The sequence below is a fragment of the Lissotriton vulgaris genome, chromosome 4_1 (genome assembly GCF_964263255.1).
Source record: "Lissotriton vulgaris chromosome 4_1, aLisVul1.2, whole genome shotgun sequence".
Taxonomy (NCBI): Eukaryota; Metazoa; Chordata; class Amphibia; order Caudata; family Salamandridae; genus Lissotriton; species Lissotriton vulgaris.
Window position 1 is genome coordinate 1,763,579,398 of NC_141691.1, and position 24,600 is coordinate 1,763,603,997.

Consider the following 24,600-nt stretch of genomic DNA (forward strand, 5'->3'; position numbering starts at 1 on the left):
GCAGGCCTTAACAATCATGGAGGCAAAGTGCATGGTTATGTGTCAGATGGCGCTCTAGCAGGAGCTGAGCCTGTCTGCAGCTTTCAGAACCATGTCCTTATAGCTGTTCTAGGATATAGCCATACCATATACTTTTAAGTGCATTACAATCCTCGCGGTTGAATGCCAACTTGTGTTTTGGCTTTATCCAAACATGTCGTGTAAGGTATCATACGCTTTGGAATACTACCCCCTCGCCAATTCTGACGACGGGGGTAGCATTTCACCCTTCTAGAGGGAGAAGACATGTTGAAACTACTGTACCCGGTTAAAATTAACCAGAGCCCCAGCATCACAAAATGGATCCTGCTGCCACAGGCACAAGTCTGACCTCCTGCTGCTGGGAGTCCTTCCAGTCACGGAGGTTTGGACAATAGGTTTCCTGCTTGGGGAGGTGCGAGCACCACCCCAGACAGGAGGAGGTGTGTTGCGACATGGAGGGCTGAATAGAAACAGACACTGCCTGGTGCACACTAGGTGCTCCATGCATACCCCAGTTCGAACCGGATGCTGGGGCACTCCAGCCCCAGCTCTGGCGCGAAACTGGACAAAGGAAAGGGGGTGTAACCACCCCCCTTCCTGGTCCCACCTACAGGAGGGACCTAGTGAATAAACCAGCCCCCTTTAGTTGTATAAAGATAGGAGCTGACCCAGGAGACTTTAGATTAATCCTGGAATCAACTTGAAACGAAACTCTGGACCCTTCGACATTCACCTGAGCTGAAGACTGAAGAATCTCTCTTGTGGCCAAGGAGTGACCACTCTGGGCACCCAGGCACCATCCAGCAACTCGTAGGCTTGCTTTGTCCCCGTTCCCGCCGGAACCCGAGCACAGAGCCCGACAAGACCTCGACTCCCGGACTCCTCTGACCCCACTGCACGACTCCAGCACAGCTGAGCCCCATGGAAGGCGTCAGAACCCGTGGAACCAGGCATCTTGGAAAGCTTACAACTTCCTAACAGCGCAGCTCCCGAGGCATCCTCGAAGCTGTGCACTGGGGACTGAGACACCCCGACACCGAGCTCCACCTGCACCGAAGACCAGCCCTCCACACTGCACGAGATCTGCGTGGGGCCCTTCTGCTTGTGTTCTGCTCGACGAGTTGTCTGGTTGCTGGGCCATTGGCTAGTAGCCCTGTGGCGACGATCCTCTTGAAAATCCATCGCCAGTGGCCCCAACAGCTCTCCAAGACAAATGGTCTGGACCCCATAACATCATTGAGCAAAAGGGAGAGGTCACAAACCTTGTGGACCTTGGAACTCCCAGGAGCCCTCACAGAGTACTGTGGCCATGAATTGCTCATGGCCACAGATGAGGGACAGGAGGAAGAGAGTGACCATCTCCCCGAACTGCTCACTCAGAACCCTGATGATGGGTCAGTAGATGGTGTGGTCTTTTCTGACAGCCTCTCTGAGCATCAGTAAAAGGATTGCAAACAGGTTCTTCAATCCTTTAGACAAATGTTCTCTCGGACACCCAGTCAGACAAAGTGGTGCACCCATGAGGTGGACACTGGTGACAGTCTGCCTATAAAGAGTAAAATCTACAGGCAACCTGACCACGTCAGGGACTGCATAAAGAAAGAAGTACAAAAGATGTTGGAATTGGGAGTCATTGAACCCTCAGAGAGCCCTTGGGCTAGTCCTGTAGTTCTAGTGCCAAAACCTCACACCCAGGATGGTAAGAGAGATGAGGTTTTGTGTAGACTACAGGGGTCTCAATGCTGTCACTAAGACAGATGCCCACCCAATACCAAGGGCAGATGAACTTATAGATAGATTGGCTTCTGCCAACTACTTAAGCACATTTGACCTGACAGCTGGGTATTGGCAAATCAGGTTAGCTGAGGATGCCAAGCCCAAGACAGCATTTTCAACCCCTAGTGGGCATTATCAATTTGTGGTAATGCCCTTTGGTCTGAAAAATGCACCTGCCACCTTCCAAAGGCTGGTGAATCAAGTTCTCACTGGGCTGGATGACTTCTGTGCAGCATATCTTGATGATATAGCTGTCTTTAGTTCCACCTGGGAGGATCACCTGGTCCACCTGAGGAAAGTGTTAGAGGCACTGCAAGCAGCAGGTCTCACTATCAAGGCCACAAAGTGCCAGATAGGGCAGACACAGGTTGTATACCTGGGCCACCTTGTAGGTGGAGGCCAGGTTCAGCCACTGGAGAGCAAGATACAATCCATCAAGGATTGGGCTCCACCAACCACCCAGACTCAGGTTCGAGCTTTCTTGGGCCTGTCTGGTTACTATAGGGAATTTGTCAGAAATTATGGGAGTATTGTGACTCCTCTTAATGACTTGACAAGTAAGAAAATGCCAAAGAAAGTTCAGTGGACAGTTCGCTGTCAAAAGGCATTTGATGACCTAAAGCAGGCCATGTGCACTGCACCTATTCTCAAGAGTCCAGACTACTCCAAGCCATTCATGGTCCAAACAGATGCTTCTGAGTTGGGTGTGGGAGCTGTTCTTTCTCAACTGAATAATGATGGTCATGACCAGCCCATTGCTTTTATAGGTAGAAGGCTGACCCCTAGAGAATAACGTTGGTCAGCTATTGAGAGGGAGGCCTTTGCTGTGGTTTGAGACCTGAAGAAGTTGAGGCCATACTGTAGGAGAGTAGGGTCTGCAATCCTATGATCACCCAGATTTTTTGCTTTTGTTTCACTGGTTTACGACTTTCTCTGGCTGTGGGCCTGCCAATCAGACCCACAGCCTGGCTGTTCTCTCTCTAAATTACAACATGTACCCTAGGTGCATTTACCAATTGGTACTGGGCCACCTTATCAGACCCTGTAACTCAGGGCATAGGTGTACCCAGGGCCTACCAGGGGCTGAAGCATGTATTATGCCACCCCTGGATGGCCTCCTAAATTTGACACAACTGGCTGCATGACAGCTGGGGCAAAGTCGTGTAATCACCCTTTGCTGTAGATATAGTATACCTATATCTAACCCTAAAATGGACACACAGATTCCTATCAGTCACTCCTATGGCAGGCCTTAACAATCCTGAAGGCAGAGTGCTTAGAATCGTGTGAGATGGTGCTCTGGCATGAGCTGAGCCTGTCTGCAGCTTGCGGAACCAAGTCCTAATAGCTGTTCCATGATATCGCATACCATATACTCATAAGTGCATTATAATCCTCGCGGTTAAATGCTATCTTTGGTATTGCTTTATCAAAACATGTCGAGTAAGGTGTCATACGAATTGGAATACTAACCCCTCGCCAATTCTGGCGACGGGGTTAGCATTCCACCCTTCTAGAGGGACACGACATAGATGTAACTGTGAACCCCGGTTAAAGTTAAACGAAGCCTCAGCTCCACAAAATGGATGCTGCCACCACAGACACGAGTCTGACCCCCTGCAGCTGGGAGTCCTTCCAGCGAGGGGAGCCTGGACAAAGGTTTCCTGTCGAGGGCGGTGCTAGCACCGTCCCAGACAGGGTTTTGTGTATCCTGGGTAGGCAGGGCTTTACAGGAAGGTGACTGCTGAGTGGCACCCCGGTGCTCACTACGCATAGGCCGGTCAGAACCAGTTCCAGGGGCACACCAGCCCCTGACCTGGGGAAAGTCCGGCATGGGAGAGGGGTGTAACCACCCCCCTCCTAGTCCCACCCATAGGCAGGACCTAGTCACCGGGTCAGCCCCCTTTTTTAGTATAAAGATAGGAGCGGGCCCCCTGTTAAAATTAGATCATCTTTGGAATCAAGACACGACTTTCTGCGAAAGGACATCAAGATTTCTTCTTCAAGATTCTCCCTTGTGGCTAAGGAGTAGTCACCCTGCATCAAGCGGGCACCATCCTAAGAACACTGCGGTCTGCTGCAAGTCCTTCCTCCAGGATCCGACTGCCCAGCTCGACGAGACCCGGCTTCCCTGGCACCTCTGACCTCTACTCACCTCTACAGCCAAGCTGAGAACCGTGAGTGCGACGAGACCTCGAGGGACCGACGATCGCCAAGACTGCACGACTTCTTTGCAACAAGCCCACCGTGTGCTCCACTGGTGAGTGCTTTGGGGTCCGAGAAGCCCCCACCCTGAGCAGCTCCAGCACCGAAGATCAGCCCTCCAGCATCTCCACGATCTGCGTGGGGCCCTTCTGCTTTTGCCTGCTCACCGCGTTGTGTGGCTACTAGCCGGTTGGCTTGTGGCCTTCTTCACGACGCCATCACTGCTGCTGGTCTGGTTGCTCCAGACTGGCCCTTGCTTCCTTGCAACAGAGAAGCACCCCGGACCCTCCTGGTCCACTCCAGACGCCATTTTGAGTCCACCGCGTGGGCTTGAAGTTGCCAAGGCTTGTTGCCCAATCCTGGCTCCAGCGACGCCGACAGCTTCATCCATCGTGGGACAGCTCGCTCCTCCATCCTGGTCGCCAACAATGCCTCCTGGTCCGCGAGATCTGCAGAGCACAGCGTCACCCACTCACCTAGTCGAGGTGACTACCATCCGGTGCCCTCCTGGTGCCACCTGACTACTGGCTAGTAGTCTCGAACTTGGTCCCCTCTGCTTTCAGGTGTCATCTCTCTTCAAGATCCAGGCTTGGATCACTTCGAACTCTCTTCACTGGTCGCCTGCCAGCATCTTTCTTCCAGGCTCCTGGTCCGTCTACGAGGATTCCCGACGTCTTTTGAGACCTATGCAGCTGCAGCCCCTGGGCTAGGTAACTTCGGCATTTCGGTGCCCCAGCATAGCCTCACTATCCAAGGGTCAGAATCCACTTTCGTTTTCCTCCTACCAGGTCGGGTTCGCCCGAGAACACCAACTCTGTGAAATCTAGCTACCATAGACTTTGTCCCGCATCCCGCGTGAGAGTGCACACTCTGCACCCGAGTCCCCTAGGCCTCCTAGAAGTAATCTGAAGATTCTATAGTCAAGACCTAGCGATTCCAAAGCCTATTAGTACTGTACTTACCTGCTAGTAATTTCGCATTCCACTTTCAGAGTATATGGTTTTCCGTGCCCCTCGGGCATTTGTATATACTGTGCTAACTTAAGTATTTTCGTAAGAGTTTTGTTTTGTGCTTAGTACCCTGTCCTCATAAAGAGTACAGGGCTGTTGTGATTCTTAATAAATATCTTGTTTATTTTCATAACACTTGTGTGGTGTCCTTTCACTTGGTATTCAAGGGGTATATGTGTGGTATAACAGCTGGCTTAACACGCCCTCTCGAGTCTTTAGCCTTAGACTGCTCGTATCCACGCTACTAGGATAGCTGGTCTATAAGGTTGACTTACAACCAATCATCAATAAGGGTTGCTGGACTGATACATAGTGTTCACTAGAATAGTGAGCACTGCATATCAGGCCACCTTCTCACACATACTTATTTGGAACTCACTTCAAGATTCAGACAGACCATAAGCCCCTCTTGTGACTAAATCAAATGAAGGGTGAAAACCTCAAACTTTTTAGGTGGTCCATTTCCCTACAGGGGATGGACTTTACAGTGGAGCACAGACCAGGGACTGACCATGACAATGCAGATTGTCTCTCCAGGTACTTCCACTTAGAACAAGAAGACTCACCTGGTCAAGGTTAGTTTAATGTCTTTAAGTTTGGGCGGGGGGTTATGTAGGAGAGTAGGGTCTGCAATCCTATGGTCACCCCAGATTTTTGCTTTTTGCTTCACTGGTTTACGACTTTCCCTGGCTGTGGGCCTGCTAATCAGATCCACAGCCTAGCTGTTCGCTCTCTAAATTGACATCCATGTACCTTAGGTGCATTTACCAATTGGTGTTGGGTCACTCTTAAGTCCTTGTACAGTGTACCATAGGTACCCAGGGCCTAAGTGAACCCAAGGACTACCAGGGGCTGCAGCATGTATTATGCCAGCCCTGGCTGGCCATCCAAATCTGACATAACTGGCTGATCAATCAGCTAGGGTAAGGTGGTGTAATCACCCTTTGCCTTAGATATAGTATCTCTATATCTAACCCCAAAATGGACACATATACTCCTATAAGTCACTCCTATGGCAGGCCTTAACAATCCTGGAGGCGGAGTGCTTCGAATTATGTGAGATAGTGCTCAGGCATGAGCTGAGCCTGTCTGCAGCTTTTGGAACCAAGTCCTTTAGCTGTTTCCATGATAACGCTATTCCATATACTCTTAAGTGCATTATAATCCTTGCGGTTATTGCGAACTTTGGTATAACATTATCAAAACATGTCGAGTAAGGTGTCATACGAATTGGAATACTACCCCCTCGCCTATTCTGGCGACGAGGGTAGCATTCCCCCCTTCTAGAGGGACACGACATGTAAGTAACTATGAACCCCGGTTAAAGTTAAACTCGAGCCTCAGCATCACAAAATGGATGCTGCCACCATACACAAGTCTGACCTCCTGCTAGCACCACCCCAGACAGGATTTTGTGTATTATGTAGGACAGGCCTGAAAGGAATGAGACATGCCTGGGGCACACAAGGTGCCTCTGTGCATACACCGGTTGAAAACAGTTCCTGGGGCACTCCAGCCCCAGTTCTGGCGCGAAACCGGACAAAAATAGGGGGTGTAACAACCCCCTTCCTGGTCCCACCCATAGGAGGGACCTAGTGATAGTACAGCCCCCTTTAGCAGGATAAAGGTAGGAGCTGGTCCCATTCCAAATTAGATTATCCTGACTTGTAACTTTACAAGAAGAAACTCTGGACTTCGACGTTCTGCTCCACAGAAGACTGAAGAAATCTCCCTTGTGGGCAAGGAGTGTCCACCCTGCACAAGCAGGCACCATCAAGCGTCCAGCTGCTTCACTTTGTCCTCTTGCCTCGAGGATCCAGACTTCAGAGACCGACGAGACCCGGATTCCCAGACCTCTCTGACCTCTACCTACATCTGCAGCACAGCTGAGATCCGTGGGGGCGACGAGACACGTGGGCCTGGCCATCTTGAAGAAACTGCACTTCGCTTCCAGCACGACTTCTGAGGTATCCTCGACGAAGTGCTTTGGGGATTGAAAAGCCCCAGCCCCGAGCAGCTCCTGCACAGAAGATCAGCCCTCCAGCATCCACGAGATCTGCTTGGGGCCCTTTTGCTTGATTGCTGCTCGACGCGTTGTCTGGTCACTTGCCGGCTGGCTAGTGGCCTCCTAGATGACGATCCTTGAAATCCACACCGCTGGTCTGGTTGTTACAGACTGGCCCTTGCTTCCCTGCAAAGGAGAAGCACCCCGGACTCTCATGGTCCGCATCAGACGCCGATTCCACTCACCGCGTGGGTTGCCTTTGCCAAGGCCTGTTGACGCTGAATCCGGATCCAACACCGCCGACAGCGAGAGCCTGCGTGGGACAGTTCGTGCCTCCATCCTGGTCGTCGAAGACACCTCCTGGTCCACGTGGCTGCAGAGTCAAGCGTCCACTCTCTCTTCACCTGATCGCAACAACAGCATCTGGTTCCTTCCTGGTTCCACTCCAGTCACTGGCTAGTGACTTTGAACATTGTCCCCTCTGCTTTCAGGTCTTCAGCTTTCCTGATCCACCCTTGGATCAAACCGGACATCTTCCTCCTGGTCGCCTGCAGCATCTTTTCTTTCAGGCTCCATAGACTTCAACGCAGAAACCTTACACGACTTCGCACCTATGCAACCGCAGCCCATGGGTGAGGTAACAAGAGCATTTCGGTGCTCAAGGGTAGATTGACTCTCCTAGTGTCCAGATTCACAGTCGTTTTAGTCCTAACTAGTTAGGATTGTCCGTACTCACCTTTTTCTTGAACTGTACTGTCCATAGACCTTGTTACGCATCTCGCGTGCGAGTTCACAGTCTGCACACGCGTTCCGTGGGCCTCCTATTACTTACCTAAAGTTAGGGTAGTGTAGTCCCAAGGATCCTACAGCCTCTGGACAGCTCCATTCCTTCTATCGACTTCCTTATACCACTTGTTTAGTATATGGTTTGTTGGAACCCTAGGGCAACATTGTAACTCGTGCAACTTAACGTATTTTTCTTAAAACTCATGTCATGTGCTTAGCCCTCTGATCTCATAAAGAGTTCAGAGGTGTTTGTTAGTTAATAAATATCTTGTTTATTTTCATAACTACCTGTGTGGTGTCCTTTCATTTGGTATTCAAGGGGTTATATGTGGTAAAGCAGCTGGCTTCACATGCCAAAAGAGTTTAGCCTAGGACTGCTTTGTCCATGCTACCATTAGGATAGCTGGTCTATAAGGTTGACTTACAACCAATCACCATAAGGGTTGTTTGGACTGATACAAGGTGATCACTAGAACTAGTGAGCATCATCTATCATACCAACTTCTCACTGTAGTGTCAGCCAAGGCTGACTGATATCTTCTCCCCCCCAAAGAAGACAAGTTGATCTAATGGCCAAAGGCAGTACTCAGTACTTTGTCTGTGTAGTGTGCGTGTAATGTGTATATTGTGTGTTGCATATCATGAGTGTGCTATGTCTCTCAGGAATGTGCTGAGTGGCCACATGCACAATTAATGTGCTGAAACCTGGACAGCAAGTCAGAAGTTCTGCGCCATGTCTGTATTAAACTGGGCTGTGACGTCAACACGCAGCATACAAATTAACTAGTTTTGAGTATGAGGGGTACTCAATGAACCTATGTACTGTGTGTGAACAAAAAGAGTGCCATGTGTCACTGGTAAATTGTATTTCGGGTAAGTAGTGTTTCTAAAGTGCTGGTGAGTGCAGTATGCCATGCCAGTAATTGTGATAAGCAAAAGTAGTGTAGCAAGCATGCACTGTGAGCCATGGTAGCATTTACATGTGCCCCGGTGCACAAGGTATTGTTATCCGGCGTCGGGTGACTTGCATGAACAATCTGCCAAAGGATAGTGAAAATGAGAATGTGAATTTTAAAGGTAGGCAGTCTGATAATATTTCCTTTACAAAAGTTCAAATTTTGTTTAGAAAAAAATCACTATAGTTGTCAGTAAGCTTTAATCTCATTAATTATTGATTCTTGATACAAATTTAATCTGCAGAACACACAACATGACTAATTTGGTATAAAGGTTTAGAAGATCCTGGGAATGTTGAGTTAAGTGAATAAATAAAGGCCATCTGCATACCTTCCATGAGCTATAATAAGTTCCATTGCTTCGTCCACTCTTGCCCTCAGTGAATCTTCACTCGCTAGCAGAAGGAGAAGCTGAGCAGCAGACAGATCCAACAGCATACCAGTAATTTTACTTGCAAATGCCTGCAGACAGAGATTTTTTTTTAGCTATTACCTCACACATTCATTAAAGTACGAGTTACTTACCTTCGGTAACGATGTATCTGGTAGAGGCGATTCTAGCCGCAGATTCCTTAACGTAGAATTATCCCCAGGTGTGAGACTGGATCCGTAATTTTTTTGCCCAGAATCCCTGCGCGCCGGGGGGGACGGCATCACTCGACTCCACCCAGGCGTCGTCCGAGTACATTACGTCAACGAGGTCACATAAGTCCAACGCCGACGCGCCTACGTCAGTTCGGAGAACTCATCAGACAAAACTGTGGGAGTATGGGAACAGTGTGCGAAAGTGCAAAAAAATTGGAAAAAAGGAATGGTGACGAACACCATAAGGAGCAGGGTCAGAGCAGTCACCATGCCAGCATTCCAAACCAGCAATAAGGGAATTGCACTTGCAACATACGTAATCGCCATGGAGAACAGAGGCAGGAAGGCGACCACAACTCCCCAGCACAGAAGAAGCTATATAACAGCTACCTCTACACCACATAGGGTATGTTAAGTCCCATGACACAGGAACCCTCTTATGAAGAAACGTCTGCAGCAGAGGACAACAGAAAGAGCCGTGGGTAAAAACCCCACGGAAGGCTTGTCAAGCAGCCAAAGAGAAAAACCAGAAGGCCTAATCTCAGGGTCAACCAGGTGTAAATAATCCAGAACAAAAACACACTGTGAAGAAGGGCCGGCCAAGAGGCAACAGAACCACAGTTCCAACAAGAGGGCTCGAATGCACATGAAGCACACAGATCACACAACTGGGGCGACCCGCCCCAACGAAAGAACAGCACCCAAAGACCAGATCAACTCACAAGTCACTGAGGGGGAGAAGAAGGAGGAGGAGGAGGAGGAGGAGGAGGCCGAAGTCCCGCCAAGAACCTCCGGATGGCCGAGTCTGCTGGGGCATGGAACAAAAGAGTGCCATCAAAGGTAAGATCTACCAGACATTCCAGCACATTTTCCGGGAACACACTGCCCCGAAGCCAAGCATGGCGGCGAAGGGTAACCGAAGAAGACATGGCACGACCAAGCACCTCCGAGATGTTAAGAGCGGAGCGAAGAATAAATGCCGCCAGCTCCCGGCCATACAATGCATGGTGCCGCAAATCAACTCCAGCATCCTCCCAAGAAGCAGCAGATCCAAGCGACTCCCCCGAGTCCCACAAGTAAGAGGTGGCCCTAGCCAACACACAAAGTGTTAAGGGCCCGCAGGGCCGCACTGGTCGAAGAAGAACATATTGCGCCCCAAGAGTCCAGGAAGCGGGCCTCCCGTGATGGTGGAGACAACAGTGGCGGCAGGGATGGAAAGACAGTCCGCAAAAGGGGACTTGAGACAGAGGGGTGGAAGGAAAAGACACACCGGGTCACGCGGTGCTGGAAGGTGCCGGTGCAGAAGGTGTTGGGGCACCGGATCCCCCGTGGCGGGGCGCCCCACAAGTCCCCGTCAGAGAAGAAAGGTGAGACCCCTAAAAGGGAAGCAGCCGCTCCCTCCCAGAGACCTGGTGGAGAACTTCCAGAAAATGATCCGCTGGGAAATGTGAAGCCGGATCACCCATGAGCAAAATACCCAAAGCCATGGAAACAGCGTGAGCAAAGGCCGCACCTGCCTCTGTAGGGCCCAGCGGTGGGGAAAGGAGGTCCTCCATAGGCGACGGCTGCAACTAAGGCTGAAGTCTCCTAAGCCAATCGGAGTGGGGAAGGGCAAGGTCCGGAAAGGAGAAAGAGGGAACGAGGAGTGGGGGACCTGTGGCTCCTCCGGGGAAAACCCAGCAACTGCAAGGAGCCGTCCTTTGATGACGTCGGGGAAAAAGCCATGACGCGGCGGCCCGTCTCCGGCGAGGATGACACCAGCAGGCACCCAACCTCCGGGGAAGAGTGGGCGTCCAAGGACGAGTCCACGACCCGACGCCTGTTCGGTGCCGTAGAGTCCGCAACCTGAGGCAGGACGTCATCGTCGTCCAGCGCCAAAGACTACGCCGGACAGGTCTCCTCCACACCACACGGCGCAGGAGACCGGGGCTGGGCTGGAGCCGAGGCGGGTAAGGGATGGCGTCGACTCGACCTCCGTCGAGGCAGCCACCTGCGCGGAGGGACGAGAGGGTCCCGGGAAGTGACAAGGAGTCCCCCGCCAGGCTCGACCCATGAGGGGGCGAGAGGGGCCCGCCGCCCCCAGGGCAGACTCGACCTTGACGAGGCAATCGCCCGTGTGGAGGGACGAGAGGGGCTTTTGGAGGGACACAGGATCCCCCACCAGCCTCGACCCATGATGGGACGAGGGGGGTCCGCCGACCTCTGTGGCGCCGCCAGGGTCAGCAGCCGTCGGCGCCGTAGCAGCGTCACCTCGGCCTCAGACAAGATTGCCTGTCCATAGGGACAAGAGGGGCTCGGGATGCGACCCGAGCCCTGCCGACACCACAGGGACTCCCGCTGGAGTTTGCGGCAAAGCAGAGACGCGTGGTCCGAAGGAGGGAACCCCGAAGGGCCGCACCGCAACAGCACCACATACCCTGAGCCTGGATCCGAGCCAGTTGGGGCCAGAGCCTCTGGCGACACCGCTGAGGGCCCCGAACAACATCGTCCCAGGAGGTGGAGGAGGACAAGCTCGGCGCATATGTCTCCATCTGGGCTCTTGACGCCCCCTCACGGGAAACGGTGGATATGGGGGACGATACGTGGGCTGCATCACCCGCGGAGAGCCCACGCCCCCAACAGGCCGAAAACCAGCCATCGGGGACAAACTGCGACATTTACCGACAGGGGAGCGGCGCTCTTGCGGCTTAGGAGAAGAATGAGGATGACGATGACGGCTGTGCCGCAAGCACAAGTTACTACTTGTGAAACGATATATCTGTAAGAGACATTAGTTAGTGATAGATTCCTTACCTTAGAATATCCCCAGGCGTCAGACTGGATCCGGAAATTTTTGCATAGCAATACCCCTGCGCGTCGGTAGGCGTCGTCCGCGGCTCCGCGTCCGTCGTCGTTAGCGCCAGAATGACGTTGTAAGAGTACTTAGAAGCCGCCGATGCGCGCTGACGTCAGTTCTGATACACAGCTTTTCCACGCCAGATACGCAGAGCCATGATAGACCCAACACTGGTGCAATGAAACTAGGGCCCTGAAAGGGGATGACCTTAACCCTAGATATCGGTTCGAAGAACGGGGAGAATGGGTGGGTCGGTAAGGAATCTATCACTAACTAATGTCTCTTGCAGATATATTGTTACACAAGTAGTAACTTGTGCATCTGAAAGAGACACGTTAGTGATAGATTCCTTACCTTAGAATAGATACCCCAGCAATACCAACCCCGGTGGTGGGTCTGCAAACTAATAATCACACCAGAAAGTCCTGGAGGACGGAACGGCAAAAGAAGCCATCCCTCCATACTTGGCTGTCCAGGCAGTTGTGTCTTGCAAACGTGTGCAGCGAGGCCCACGTAGCTGCCTGGCAAATGTCCAGCAAGAGCACTCCTCGGCCCAGGGCAGTTGTAGTCGCCGTGGCCCGAGTAGAATGAGCCCGCAATCCAACAGGGGTCTCCTTTTTGGCCAAGGAGTAGCAGGCCTGGATACACAAGATGATCCACCGCAAGATGGTCCGCTTGTGCACCGCCTTTCCCTTCTTAGCGCCCACGTAACCAACAAAGAGTTGGCCATCCACCCGGAACGGACGTGTGCGATCCCGATAATAAGAGAGCGCACGTTTTCGGTCCAGACGGTGGAGCCTTTCTTCCTCTTTCGAGGGATGCGGAGGCGAAAAGAAGGTGCGCAAGGTAATGGACTGCCCGATGTGGATGGCCGTGACAACCTTGGGCAGGAAAGAGGGTCTCATCCGCAACACAACCTTGTCCGGATGGACAGAGAGGAAAGGAGGTGTAGAAGAAAGAGCCTGGAGCTCACTCACTCTCCTGGCAGAGGTGATGTCCACCAGGAAAGCAGTCTTCAAAGTAAGAAGACGGAGAGGACAAGGGAGCACACATTAGGTAAGTAAGCACAAGATTTAAGTCCCACTGGGGCATCACGAAGGGAACAGGAGGGAACATGTGTGTGATGCCCTTCAAAGACCTATTTACAACGGGGGACTTGAACAAGGAAGGCTGATCAGGTAGCCGTAAGAAGGCGGAAAGGGCAGAAAGGTACCCTTTGATAGTGCCCTGAACAGAGCCCTGCTGGGCAAGAGAAAGAAGAAAGAGAAGAACCTCTGAAAGGGGTGCAGAGAGCCTTTGCTGTGCACCATGCCACAAATCTGTTCCACCTGCAGGCATATACCGACTTTGTGGAGGGACGCCTGGCTACCAGAATGACATCACAGACTTCGGGAGGCAAGTCAAATGGCCTCAACTGCCGCCGCTCAATCTCCAAGCTTGTAGGTGGAGACTGGACAGGTTCGGGTGCAGAACCGTCCCCTGCTGCTGCGACAGAAGGTCCTCCCGAAGAATCGGGGGATCGACTGACATGCTGAGTAGCTCGGGATACCAGTATCTTCGTGCCCAGTCCGGAGCCACAAGAATAACCTGGGCCCGGTCCCGCCTGATCTTCTTCAGAACTCTGGGCAGAAGTGGTATAGGCGTACAATAGACCGGAGCTCCACTCGCGACGAAAAGCGTCTCCGAGCGAGTGCCGCCTTGGAAATTCCGACATGCAGAACTGATGACATTGCGCGTTCTCTTCTGTGGCGAATAGATCTAACCAAGGCTCTCCCCATTGCTGAAAGAGGCCTAGTGCCACGTCAGAGTTCAGACGCCATTCGTGATCCATCATCAACCAACGGCTGAGTTCGTCCGCCCTGGCATTCAGAGAACCTGCCAGGTATTGCACCACCAGGGTCACGCCTTGATGTTCCAGCCACTGCCAGAGGCGGAGAGCCTCCTGGCATAGGGTCCATGACCCCACCCCGCCCTGTTTGTTGCAGTACCACATGGCGGTGGTGTTGTCCGTGAACACCTGCACTACACTCCCCCGGACAGAGAGGAGGAATGCCTTCAGTGCTAGTCGGATCACCCGCAGCTCCAAAAGGTTGATATGGAGCCAGGACTCCGCCAGAGACCAGAGGCCTCTGATCTCCGCCTCTCCCAAGTGGCCTCCCCAGCCCAGGAGGAACGCGTCCGTCACAACCACGTGCTCCAGGTGGGGTAGGGAGAGGGATCTGCCACTGACCCAATCGCGGTCCGTGAGCAACCACTGCAATACTCTTGCAGTGCCCTCCGAGATCAAGACATGATCGGACAAGTTGCCCTGATGCTGGGCCCACTGAAACTTCAGGTCCTACTGCAGAGCCCGCTTCCGCCACCGGGCGTGATGCACCAGAAGGATACAGGAGGCCATCAGCCCCAGAAGCTGCAGCGTCAACCTGACCGAGACTCGGGATAAAGGCTGAAAGATCGGAACCAGAGCCTGAATATCCCAAACCCGCTGTTCGGGAGGATACACCCGAAACTGCGCTGAGTCTAGAACCGCTCAGATGAAGAGGAGCTTCTGAGAGGGACACAGGTGCGACTTCGGCACGTTGATGGAAAACCCCAGTAAGTGCAGGAGGTCGCCGTAGTCTGGAGGTGGCTGACGACTGTCTGGGGCGAGCCCGCCTTCAACAACCAGTCGTCGAGGTAGGGGAAGACTGACACCCCTAACCTGCGAAGATGAGCTGCGACCACCGCCATTACCTTCGTGAACACTGTAGGAGAGTGGGGTCTGCAATCCTATGGTCACCCCCCGATTTTTGCTTTTTGCTTCACTGGTTTACGACTTTCCCTGGCTGTGGGCCTGCTAATCAGACCCACAGCCTGTCTCTCTCTAAATTGACAACTATGTACCTTAGGTGCATATCTAATTGGATACTGAGTCACCTTATCAGTTCCTGTACATTGTACCTTAGGTACCCAGGGCATAGGTGCACTCAGGGCCTACCAGGGGCTGCAGCATGTATTATGCCACCCCTGGCCATCCAAATCTGACACAACGGGCTGATCATCAGCTGGGGCAAGGTGGTGTAATCACCCTTTGCTTTAGATATAGTATACCTATATCTAACCCTAAAACGGACACATATATTCCTATAAGTCACTCCTATGGCAGGCCTTAACAATCGTGGAGGCAGAGTGCGTGGAATTATGTAAGATGGTGCTCTAGCATAAACTGAGCCTGTCTGCAGCTTTCGGAACCAAGTCCTTTAGCTGTTTCCATGATAACGCTATACCATATACTCTTAAGTGCATTATAATCCTCGTGGTTATTGACAACTTTGGTATAACATTACCAAAACATGTCAAGTAAGGTGTCATACGAATTGGAATACTACCCCCTAGCCAATTCTGGCGACGGGGGTAGCATTCCACCTTTCTAGAGGGACACGACATGTATGTAACTGTGAACCCCGGTTAAAGTTAACTCGAGCTTCAGCATCACAAAATGGATGCTGCCACCACAGACACAAGTCTGACTTCCTGCTGCTGGGAGTCCTTCCAGCGAGGGAGGCTTGGACAAAGGGTTTCCTGCCTTGGGAGGTGCTAGCACCACCCCAGACAGGATTTTGTCTATTAGGTAGGACAGGGCTGAAAGGAATGAGACATGCCTGGGGCACACAAGGTGTCCCTGTGCATACGCCGGTCTAAACCAGTTCCTGGGGCCTACAGCCCCAGCTCGGGCGCAAGCCCGGACAAAGGATAGGGGATGTAACGACCCCCTTCCTGGTCCCACCCAGAGGAGGGACCTAGTCGTAGTACAGCCCCCTTTAGCCGGATAAAGGTAGGAGCTGGTCCCATTCCAAATTAGATTATCCTGAACAACTTTACAAGAAGAAACTCTGGACTTCGACGTTCTGCTCCACAGAAGACTGAAGAAATCTCCCTTGTGGGCAAGGAGTGTCCACCCTGCACAAGCAGGCAACATCAGCGTCCAGCGGCTTCCCTTTGTCGTCTTCCCTCGAGGATCCAGACTTCAGAGCCCGACAAGACCCGGATTCCCAGACATCTCCGACCTCTACCTACATCTGCAGCACAGCCGAGATCCGTGGGTGCGACGAGACACGTGGGACCGGCCATCTTGAAAGAAGCAGCACTTCGCTCCAGCACGACTTCTGAGGTAACCTCGTCCAAGTTCTTTGAGGACTGAGACGCCCAGATCCCGAGCAGCTCCTGCACCGAACACCAGCCCTCCAGCATCCACGAGATATGTGCGGGGCACTTTTGCCTGTTTGCTGCTAGACGCGTTGTCTGGTCACTTGCCGGCTGGCTAGTGACCTCCTAGACGACGGACCTTGAAATCTTCACTGCTGGTCTGGTTGCTCCAGACTGGCCCATGCTCCCTTCCAAAAGAGGAGCACCCCGGACCCTCCTGGTCCACTCCAGACGCCGTTTCCACTCAACGCGTGGGTTGCCTTTGCCAAGGCCTGTTAACTCCAAATCCAGAGCCGACAGCGAGAGCCTGCGTGGGACAGCTTGTGCCTCCATCCTGTTAGTCGAAGACACCACCTAGTCCAAGTGGCTGCAGAGACAAGGGTCCATCCTCACCTGATCGCGACGACGACATCTGGTTCCACTCCAGTCACTGGCTAGGTGACTTTGAACGTTGTCCCCTCTGCTTTCAGGTTCTCCTCTTCACTGATCCACCCTTGGATCACACCGGACATCTTCCTCCTGATCGCCTGCAGCATCTTTTCTTCTAGGCTCCATAGACTTCAACGCCGGAACCCGACACGACTTCGCACCTATGCACCTGCAGCCTGTGGGTGAGGTAACACAAGCACTTCGGTGCTCAAGGGTAGATTGACTCTCCTAGTGTCCAGTTCCACAGTCGTTTTAGCCCTACATAGTCAGGATTGTCCGTACTCACCTTTTGCTTGAACTGTACTGTCCATAGACGTTGTTACGCATCTTGCGTGTGAGTTCACACTCTGCACACGCGTTCCGTGGGCCTCCTAATACCTACCTAGAGTTAGTGTAGCGTGGTCCCAGCGATCCTACAGCCTCTGGACAGCTCCATTCCTTTTATCGACTTTCACATTCCACTTACTTAGTATATGGTTTGTCGTGCCACTAGGGCACCATTGTAATTTGTGCAACTTAAACGTATTTTTCCTAAGAGATTGTCATGTGTGTAGGAGAGTGGGGTCTGCAATCCTATGGTCACCCCCGATTTTTGCTTTTTGCTTCACTGGTTTACGACTTTCCCTGGCTGTGGGGCTGCTAATCAGACCAACAGCCTAGCTGTTCTCTCTCTAAATTGACAAGCATGTACCTTAGGTGCATTTACCAATTGGTACTGGGCCACCTTATCAGTCCCTGTACAGCATACCTTAGGTATCCAGGGCATAGGTGTACCCAGGGCCTACCAGGGGCTGCAGCATGTATTATGCCACCCCTGGCTGGCCACCCAAATCTGACACAACTGGCTGCACGACAGCTGGGGCAAGGTGGTGTAATCACCCTTTGCTTTAGATATAGTATTCCTATATCTAACCCTAAAATGGACACAAATTCCTATCAGTCACTCCTATGGCAGGCCTTATCAATCCTGAAGGCAGAGTGCTTGGAATTATGTGAGATGGTGCTCTGGCATGAGCTGAGCCCATTTGCAGCTTGCGGAACCAAGTCCTAATAGCTGTTCCATGATAACGCTATACCATATACTCTTAAGTGCATTATGTACCTTGCGGTCAAATGCTAACTTTGGCATAGCATTATCAAAACATGTCGATTAAGGGGGTCATAAGAATTGGAATACTAACCCCTCTCCAATTCTGGTGACGGGGTTAGCATTCCACCCTTCTAGAGGGACACGACATGTATGTAACTGTGAACCCCGGTTAAAGTTAACTCGAGCCTCAGCATCACAAAATGGATGCTGCCACCACAGACACAAGTCTGACCTCCTGCTGCTGGGAGTCCTTCCAGCTAGGAGGGCTCGAACAAAGGGTTTCCTGCCAGGGGCGGTGCTAGCACCATCCCAGACAGGATTTTGTGTATCCCAGGTAGGCAGGGCAGAGAGGAAGGTGACTGCAAATGGCACCCCGGTGCTCACTGTGCATATGCCGGCCCAAACCAGTTCCAGGGGCACCCCAGCCCCTGAGCTGGGGAGAGACCGGACAAAGGAGAGGGGTGTAACCACCCCCCTCCTGGTCCCACCCATGGGCAGGACCTAGTCGCGTGCCAGCCCCTTTTCTTAGGATAAAGGTAGGAGCGGGCCCCCTTCCCAAATTAGATAATCTTGAATCTTGAACTACTTTCCAAGAAAGGAACTCTTGACATTCTCTGAAGATTCTCCCTTGTGGCTAAGGAGTAGACACCCTGCTCCAGCAGGCACCACCTAAGCGGTTGCGGTTTGCTGCACGTCCATCCTCCGGATCAAGACTGACCAGCTCGACGAGACCCGGATTCCCTGCCATCTCTGACCTCTACCTGCCTCATCAGCCCAGCTGAGATTCGTGGGTGCAACGAGACCTGAGGGACCGGCTATCTTCAAGACCTGCACAACGCTTAACCAGCACGACCGCCGAGGGATCCTCGAGTGAGTGCACTGGGGTTTGAGAAGCCCCAACCCTGAGCAGGTCCAGCACCGAAATCCAGCCCCCCAGCATCCACGAGATCTGCGTGGGGCCCTTCTGCTTCTTGCTGCTTGCCACGTTGTCCGGTCACTTGCCCGTTGGCCAGTGGCCCCCCTGAAGACGTACGACGACATTTCCACCGCTGGTCTAGCTCCTCTAGACTGGCCCTTGCTCCTTGTCCAACAAGAAGCACCCTGGACCCTCCTGGTCCACTACAGACGCCATTTTGACTCCACCGCGTGGGCTTCTCTTTGCCAAGGCTTGTTGCTCCAATCCCGGATCCAGCATCGCCGACAGCAGACACCATTGTGGGACAGCTCGCACCTCCAGCCTGGTCGCCGGCAACGCCTCCTGGCCGGTGTGACTGCAGAGTCCAGTGTCACCCACTCACCTGATCGCGGTGACTTCATCCGGTGCCATCCTGGTGCCCACACAATCACTGGCTAGTGATTGAGAACTGAGTCCCCTCTGCTTTCAGGTCGTCTTCATCACCGATCCAGCCTTGGATAACACCGAACCTCTTCACTGGTCGCCTGCCAGCAACAAATTCTTTCAGGCTCCATAGACTACATGGAGGATTCCCGACGTCACTTGAACCCTATGCAGCCGCAGCCCCTGGGCTAGGTAACCCGGGCATTTTGGTGCTCCAACGTAGGTTCACTATCCAAGTGTCCAGATCCTTTTTCGTTTTTAGTCTACCTAGTCGGCTTCGTCCGGAAACAGTAACTTTAGAATTACTAGCATCCATAGACTTTGTCCCGCATTCCGCGTAAGAGTTCACACTCTGCACCCGAGTTCCCTAGGCCTCCTGCTCCTAACCTTAGGGTTCAGTAAGGTAGTCCTAGCGGTCCTGAAGCCTCTGGTTCGTGTTACTTACCTGCTAGTTTTTCGCATTCCACTTTTAGAGTATATGGTTTTTCATGCCCCTCGGGCATTTGTATTAATTGTGCAACTTGTAGTATTTTCTTAAGAGTTTTGTATTGTGCTTAGCTGCTTGACTCAAAGAGTTCAGGGTAGACTTGTTATAAATAAATATACTTTATTTTCATAACAACTTGTGTGGTGTCCTTTCACTTGGTGTTCAAGGGGTATATGTGATGGTAAAACAGCTGGCTTAACACGCCCTCTAGTGATTAGCCTAAAGACTGCGCTGGTCTATAAGGTTGACTTACAACCAATCATCAATAAGGGTCGCTTGGAATGATACACAGTGATCACTAGAATAGTGAGCACTATATATCAGGCCAACCTCTCACAATGTGCTTAGCCCTCTGATCTCATAAAGAGTTCAGAGGTGTTTGTTAGTTAATAATTATCTTGTTTATTTTCATAACTACCTGTGTGGTGTCCTTTCATTTGGTATTCAAGGGGTTATATGTGGTAAAACAGCTGGCTTCACATGCCAAAAGAGTTTAGCCTAAGACTGATTTGTCCATGCTACCATTAGGATGGCTGGGCTATAAGGTTGACTTTACAACCAATCACCATAAGGGTTGTTTGGACTGATGCAAGGTGATCACTAGAACTAGTGAGCATCATATATCAAGCCAACTTCTCACAAACACCTGTGGGGCGCTGGTAAGGCCGAAGGGGAGCCCGGTAAACTGAAAGTGCTCGTGGCCTACCGTGAACCGCAGGTAATGCCGGTGGGCCGGCAGGACGGGGATGTGAAAATAAGCGTCCTGCAAGTCCAACGCTACCAGCCAGTCTCCAGGGTCCAGGGCAGCTAAGACCTGAGCCAAAGTCAGCATCTTGAACTTCTCTTTCCGGATAAAGCCTTTGAAGTTCCGTAGGTCCAAGATGGGGCGCAGGCCCCCTTTGCCCTTCTTGGGTACCAGAAAGTAGTGGGAGTAACAACCACACCCTACTTCTGGCCCAGGAACACGCTTGATGGCCCCTTGGCCAAGAGGGCCGTGACTTCCTCTTGCAGAAGTTGCAAGTGATCCCCCGACATGCGGTGGAATTGCGGTGGCATGGCTGGAGGGGTCGCCTCGAAGGGGAGGGAGTAGCCCCTTCGGACGATCTGCAGCACCCACCTGTCCGATGTGACAGTGCGCCAGTGGGAGAGGTGATGGCGAACCCTGCCCCCACTGGCGTCACATGGGCCTGAAAACTCGGAAGGTTTTGAGGCAGGTGCTGCGGAGGGAGGTGTGGACTGGCCTCGCCGTTGTCCCCGACCGCCGCCACGGCGGTTTCCACGGCCGCCACCGCGCTGTTGAATATTCTGCGGTGCGTGGCTGGAGGCACGTGTGGGGGCGCCCCTTCCGTGGCCAAGAAAGGAGCGAAAGGCATTCGATTGCTGGCGTGTGGCCGAGAGGCCCAAGGACTTGGACTTGGCCGTAGCCCTGGAGTCCTTAAAACGCTCAAGCGCATGGTCTGCCTTGTCCCCAAAGAGGCGACGGCCATCCAACAGCATGTCCAGAAGTGTGGCCTGGACATCGGCCGAAAAGTTGGCGGGCCTCAACCAGGCGTGGCGTCGAACCACCACTGTCGTTGCCATCGCCCTGCCCAGTGAGTCTGTGGTATCCAGCCCACACCGGATGGAATATCGCGCTGCATCTCGGCCCTCCACAAGGGCTTGGGCGATTTTAGCCCAGACCTCCTCCGGACATTGTGGCAGCACGTCCGCGACCGTGTCCCACAGGGTGTGGGTGTAGCGGCCCAAGAGACACGCGGTATTGACAGACCGCAGCCCCAAACTCAGGGACGAGAAGACTTTCTTCAAGAATTGTTCATATCTCTTGGATTCCAGATCGGGCGAAGCCTTCCGGGAATGCGGTCTGGGGAAGTAGAGGCCTGGATAACCAGGCTCTCGGGGGTAGGATGGGTGGACAAAAAGCATGGGTCGCCCGGGGCCGGGCGGTAGCGTCTGGCCACGTTCCTATCCACAGGTGGACCTGTGGCGGGCTTGGACCAAGTGCCCACAAGAACGTCACACAAGGGTTCATTGAACGGCAGTAGAGGCTCACTGGAGCATGCCTGCGGTTTGAGTACCTCAGTGAGGAGGTAAGTCCTCACGGCCGCGACGGGGAGATCAAGGTTTAAGGCCTTGGCCGCCCTCGTCAACACTACACTATAAGCAGCCCCCTCCTCCCTAGCCACGGTGGGAGGGGAGACAAATCCAGTGTCTGGCGAAGTGTCAATACCACTGGCCTCCCCAAGCTCATATGTCCAGTCCTCTTGAGACTGGCACTCCAGTGCCAGAGGGTCCTCAGACCCCTCCCAGTCACCCTCGTCTCCTGTAAAACAGGTGCAAAAGACCGGGCCTCCTCATGGAAATACACAGTGGGGGCCGGTGAGGTCGTGAGGTCGACCGGCGACGACTTGGATCCGGAAGCGGATCCGGTGAGAACCTGCGTCGCCAGGAACGAAGTCGCCGACGGCGTCGGCCCGAGGCACCCGACGGCGTTGGGGCCGAAGCACCCGACCCGCTCGGGCTTCCAGCCGGGACCGTCGGGCCCGGAGGCGCCGCGGAACCTGGCTGAGGAGGGAGGGACCTCATGGCCATGAGGTACCGCTTGATCTCCGGCGACGCGCCGTGCCCAGGGACCCGAATGTGTGGGGCAGGCGGCGACGCTTGCGACTAAGTCCGAGCCGCGTGGGTGGGGTCACCCGATCCCCCGGCCGCATCGTGCGAGCGTCGGGGTGGGTCGGAGGAACGATGACGTCTCTCCGACTTCTCATGCCTCTTACCTGAGGACTTGGATCCTGACGACCGATGTCCACTTCCAGAGCTGCGATGACTCCGACCCTGTGACTGGTCCTCGACCTCCCGTGAGACCGGGACCTGGAACGGCGCGGGCCGACTGCCGGAGCTGGAGCTGCTTGCGGGACCGCTCCCGCCTAGCTGTAGACGTCAGGGCCCGGCAGTCGGAGCAGGTGCGGTCGTCGTGGTCGAGGCCTAAACACTTCAGGCACCGGCGATGGGGGTCGGTAAGCGACATCAGTCGGTCGCACTTCGAGCAGGGTTTGAACCCAGGCATCCCTACCGGCACCGTTAGAGTCGAAGACTCGAGTTGAGAACTGATCAAAAGATCAAAAAGTTTAGTCCAAAAATGACTAGGGGTAGAGCTTCTCCGGATCTGCGCTAGCTGGCGCGGAAAAAAGAAGAACTGACGTCAGCGCGCATGGGCGGCGTATAAGTACTCCGACGACGTCACTCCGGCGCTAACGACGCCGACGACGGACGCGGAGCTGCGGACGACACCTACCGACGCGCAGGGGTATTGCTACGCAAAAATTTCCAGATCCAGTCTGACGCATGGGGATATTCTAACGTGTCTCTTTCAGATACCTTCCGCAGAAGCTGATTGAGGTGACGAAACCGATCTGGACATGCGAGCCGAGAGAAGTTTCATCCGGCACTCCTGCAGAGACTTCGGCTTCAACTGTTGGCACACCTCGCAATCAGTGGAGTCGTGATCTTCCCCCAAACACCACATGCAAATGAGGTGAGGGTCCGTCGCAGACATCAGACGTCCACAAGACGAGCACATCTTAAAGCTCGAAGGCATCCGCACACTGTTCCCACAAACACGCACAATAGGGAAAGGCCTAAACAGACCTGGTGCACGAACTGGATCCGTGTTGCACACGTAAAAGGAAAAACTGAAGTAGGCGCACCAGGTGGGACTTATGTGATCTCGCTGACGTCACGTACGCGGACGACGTCTGGCGGAGTCGCGTGGTGCCGTCCCCCCGGCGCGCAGGGACGCTGGACAACTTTTTTTCGGATCCAGTCTCACACCTGGGGATAATTCTACGTTAAGGAATCTGCGGCTAGTAGTCTCTATCAGATAAATAAAATTCTAAATCGGTTTATTACATTCAATATTTAAACTATTCCATTGCATTACACCAAGATTACACACAAACAATTTAGAACCATGTTTTGAAAATGATTGACTAAACTTACTAAAACATAAGGAAAATACTTATCAGTGAATTTTAAGGGCTTGTATTTCAATATTTCTTTTCAAGCTGTCTATCAATCAATCAAATTGTCTTGATTCGATGGCAGATCATAAAAGATACAAACGATATAAACAAACTACATAGTACACACACACGTTACAAAATAACGACCAATATTTAAAAATGAAACAGGTCCATATACAAGTACAGATAATAGGGTAACAATCCAAGAAATGAAGTTCCAAGTTTGTTATGTCATGTAGATTACAGACAACCACATTTTTACACAAAAAACTCATTGTGCTTTACGTTGAATAAAGTGCCAGTGCAAGAGTTCTGATTCCAGGGGCCTCAACAAGGTGCATAATGAATACCAACTAAAAAGTAGTCACATACCCTTAAAGGAATGCCAGGTCAATAATTTTTTTTAAAGAGAATAAAAAAGCTTTTTAATCAAAACAGCAAACTTCATTCTTTTAGTTAAAGTGCACTTCAGAAAAATAGCAACTGCATGGCAGACATTACAATCGTTAAGATGCAGTAAATAGAAGAGGGCCGCTTTGCACTTTGAAAATTTGTATCTGTGCAGTAATGGTAATAAAAACTTCCTAGTAAACGGCAGGTAAAATTGACAGAAGACAAAATGTAAAATGGTTTGACGAGATTGCTCATCACATGGACAAATGGCAACAGTGTCAGAGGAGTACTGTCCTATGGGAAAACATATCAACCAGTGAAAGGAACCCAGCCTAAATCTTGCCAACAGTGTTTTTTCATAAACGTTGGCCACGTTTAATAAATACGGAGCAATTGTTGGAGTCGCTTGGATAATAGAATAATCACTGACTGAAGGTTTGGCCACTTCCATTAGTTCCCTAGTAATTTGTTTGGGCTT

The 24,600-nt window shown here is 52.3% G+C and overlaps 1 protein-coding gene across 18 annotated transcripts in view; it reads right to left on the bottom strand.

Annotated features, from left to right (window-relative positions):
- Positions 1-24,600, bottom strand: part of UBR5 (ubiquitin protein ligase E3 component n-recognin 5) — a 2,064,863-nt gene that overhangs the window by 257,217 nt on the left and 1,783,046 nt on the right. For all 18 annotated transcript variants that reach the window (XM_086966085.1, XM_086966077.1, XM_086966080.1 and 15 more), the window contains one exon: positions 9,091-9,221. In XM_086966085.1, coding sequence (XP_086822211.1) covers positions 9,091-9,221 — 131 coding nt within the window. The remainder of the gene's footprint in view (positions 1-9,090; positions 9,222-24,600) is intronic.